This window comes from Condylura cristata, unplaced genomic scaffold (genome assembly GCF_000260355.1).
Source record: "Condylura cristata isolate star-nosed mole 26May11 unplaced genomic scaffold, ConCri1.0 scaffold00012, whole genome shotgun sequence".
Taxonomy (NCBI): Eukaryota; Metazoa; Chordata; class Mammalia; order Eulipotyphla; family Talpidae; genus Condylura; species Condylura cristata.
The window spans coordinates 56249901-56251947 of NW_004567113.1; the positions used below are offsets into that span (position 1 = coordinate 56249901).

The 2047-nt window shown below is 72.2% G+C and overlaps 1 protein-coding gene across 1 annotated transcript in view; it reads left to right on the forward strand.

Moving 5' to 3' along the window:
• SORCS2 (sortilin-related VPS10 domain containing receptor 2) overlaps window positions 1-2047 on the forward strand; it is a 118605-nt gene that overhangs the window by 53474 nt on the left and 63084 nt on the right. Inside the window, exon 5 of the mRNA XM_012724055.1 lies at window positions 273-842. Within this exon, the coding sequence (XP_012579509.1) occupies window positions 273-842 (570 nt within the window). The remainder of the gene's footprint in view (window positions 1-272; window positions 843-2047) is intronic.

The following is a 2047-nucleotide window of genomic DNA, read 5'->3' on the forward strand; positions in this document are numbered from 1 at the left end:
GGGTGCTGGGGGTGTGACCTGGCGCTTGGCCGTACTTAGCGAGGCCTCCTCCCGTCCCCGCGCCCCCCCTCGGCGGCTGCACCCCCAGGCCTCGGAGCAGCCCCCCGCCCCCCTCCTCCTCTGAGCTGAGATCCCCTCTCGGGGACCCGTGGGGGCCTCCACACAGCCCGCGCTTCTCTGGCACCCCGGCTCTCCAGTGTCTCTGGGGAACACGGGCCCCGGGCTTGTGAGCCACCAAGCCCCCCGTGAGTTCAGGGGACCCCATTTCTCAGGACTGCGTCTCCCGCGGCGCCTGGGGGCAGAGCCCGCGCCAGTCCCTCCGCGGCCACGTGGCAGGCCCCCGCTGGCAGCTGTGGCCCTCGGCGTGGCTGCTGTGCCCGACTTCACGAGGCGCGGCGTGTCCGTGCTCAGCGCCCTGAGTCCGTTTGACATGACTGCCCGCCCCTGGCGCTTCCGGAGCCCGATCCGGCGGGGGTGTCCGGCCACGGCCCGCTACCCTGCCTGTCCGGCGTCACGGGGGCCGGAGCCGGCCCACAGGGCTGCGCGGTCGCGCTCCCCAAGCCCCCACCCCGCCTGCCCCCCGCAGCCCCCGGTCTCGGCTGCGGGGTTGTGTGTGCGGGGTTCGCTTCTGAAGCTGCTGCTCATGTTCCTGGGGGGCGATGGGGAGCTGCTTAGCCCAGAGGAAGAGCCCGGGGTGCTCTGCGCCCCCGGCGTCCCCCAGGTGCCTCTGTCACGGCCCCCGGCTCCCCCAGCTCCCGACAAGTGTCAGCCCCCCACCCGGGGCCTCAGAGCTTCGGAGTGGACAGACGTGGGCTGGACCCACCGGACCCACCAGCAGGGTGGTGAGATCCCAAGGTGTGCCCACCGTGGGGCGCTGGGAGGGCTGAGCCCGGGGGCAGGGGAGGCAGCGGCCACGGGCGGAGGCCGGGGACGGTCACTGCCACATCAAGTGACCACAGCTCGGTGACCCCGAGCCGCGCGCACGCCTCCTCGTGGGGCTCTGGACCCCGCCGGCTGCCCCCCGAACCCCAGCTGTGCCCGTGTCCGGCTGGCTCAGAGGGTCCAGGGCAAGCGCCCACCCCGGCGGGAGGTCCAGCGGCCGTGGAGGTGGCCCATGCCAGGCTCGGGCTGGGCTCGTGCCGGGGAGCCCTCGCTCCTGACCGCACCCGCCCGGACGCCTCAGGAAGGCCCAGGCCTCTGTTCTGGGGCCCCAGTTGAGCCGGAGAGAGCGACGTGTTCTGAGCACCCACTGAGCCGTGGCCGTGGCCGTGGCCGTGGCCTGCCTGGGCGACCTTGTCAGAGAGCGTGGCACTGGGGGCCGCACCTAGTGTCGAGGAGCCCACAGCGCAGAGAGAGCGGGCAGTGTCTGCATAGGGCTTTGAGGGGTGAGTAGGAGTTCACCGGCGGGCGGGCAGGGGACATGCAGTGTCCAGGCAGGCACAGGCCTGGAGCTCTTGGGCTGAGGCGTCCTAGGAGGTGGCTGAAGGCGGCAGGGACACAGGAGGGCGCCGGTGCTGGTGACCGTGGGTTGGGTGAGGCCTGTGTGCGCCGGGCACGGGAGGAGGGAGGGCGCCATGCCTGGGCATGTGGACTGGAGCCCCTGGGGGGACAGCGGGGGGCCTGACATGTGCTGGGACACAGCCTGGTCCCCCTCGCCCCGGGCCAGGCCGCGCTGGGCCCCTGCGCCCCGCTTGTGCTGGAGGGGCGGGGCTGGGTGGGGTCAGGAGGTTGCAGCCCCCACCCCCGGTCTGCCTGCGCACTGACATCACACTCTGCCCTCGAGATTTACAGCATTTTAATAAAACTCCCTGTGCGGGGAACATACGAAAACTGTTTTCTCTTAGCCACGGCTTGCTTGGAGCCGTAAACCTGTCACAGCAGACAGCTCCCGGGGCGGCCCAGACCTGGGGCTGGGGGCTGAGAGGGGCGCTCTGGCCCCACGGGCGGGCACGGGGCTGCTGTGGCGCCTGGGGCGTGTCGGGGGCAAAGCTGGAGAGGGCCAGAGTCTTCCCTGGAGGCGCCGTGGAGGGGGGGTGGGGAGCTGGAG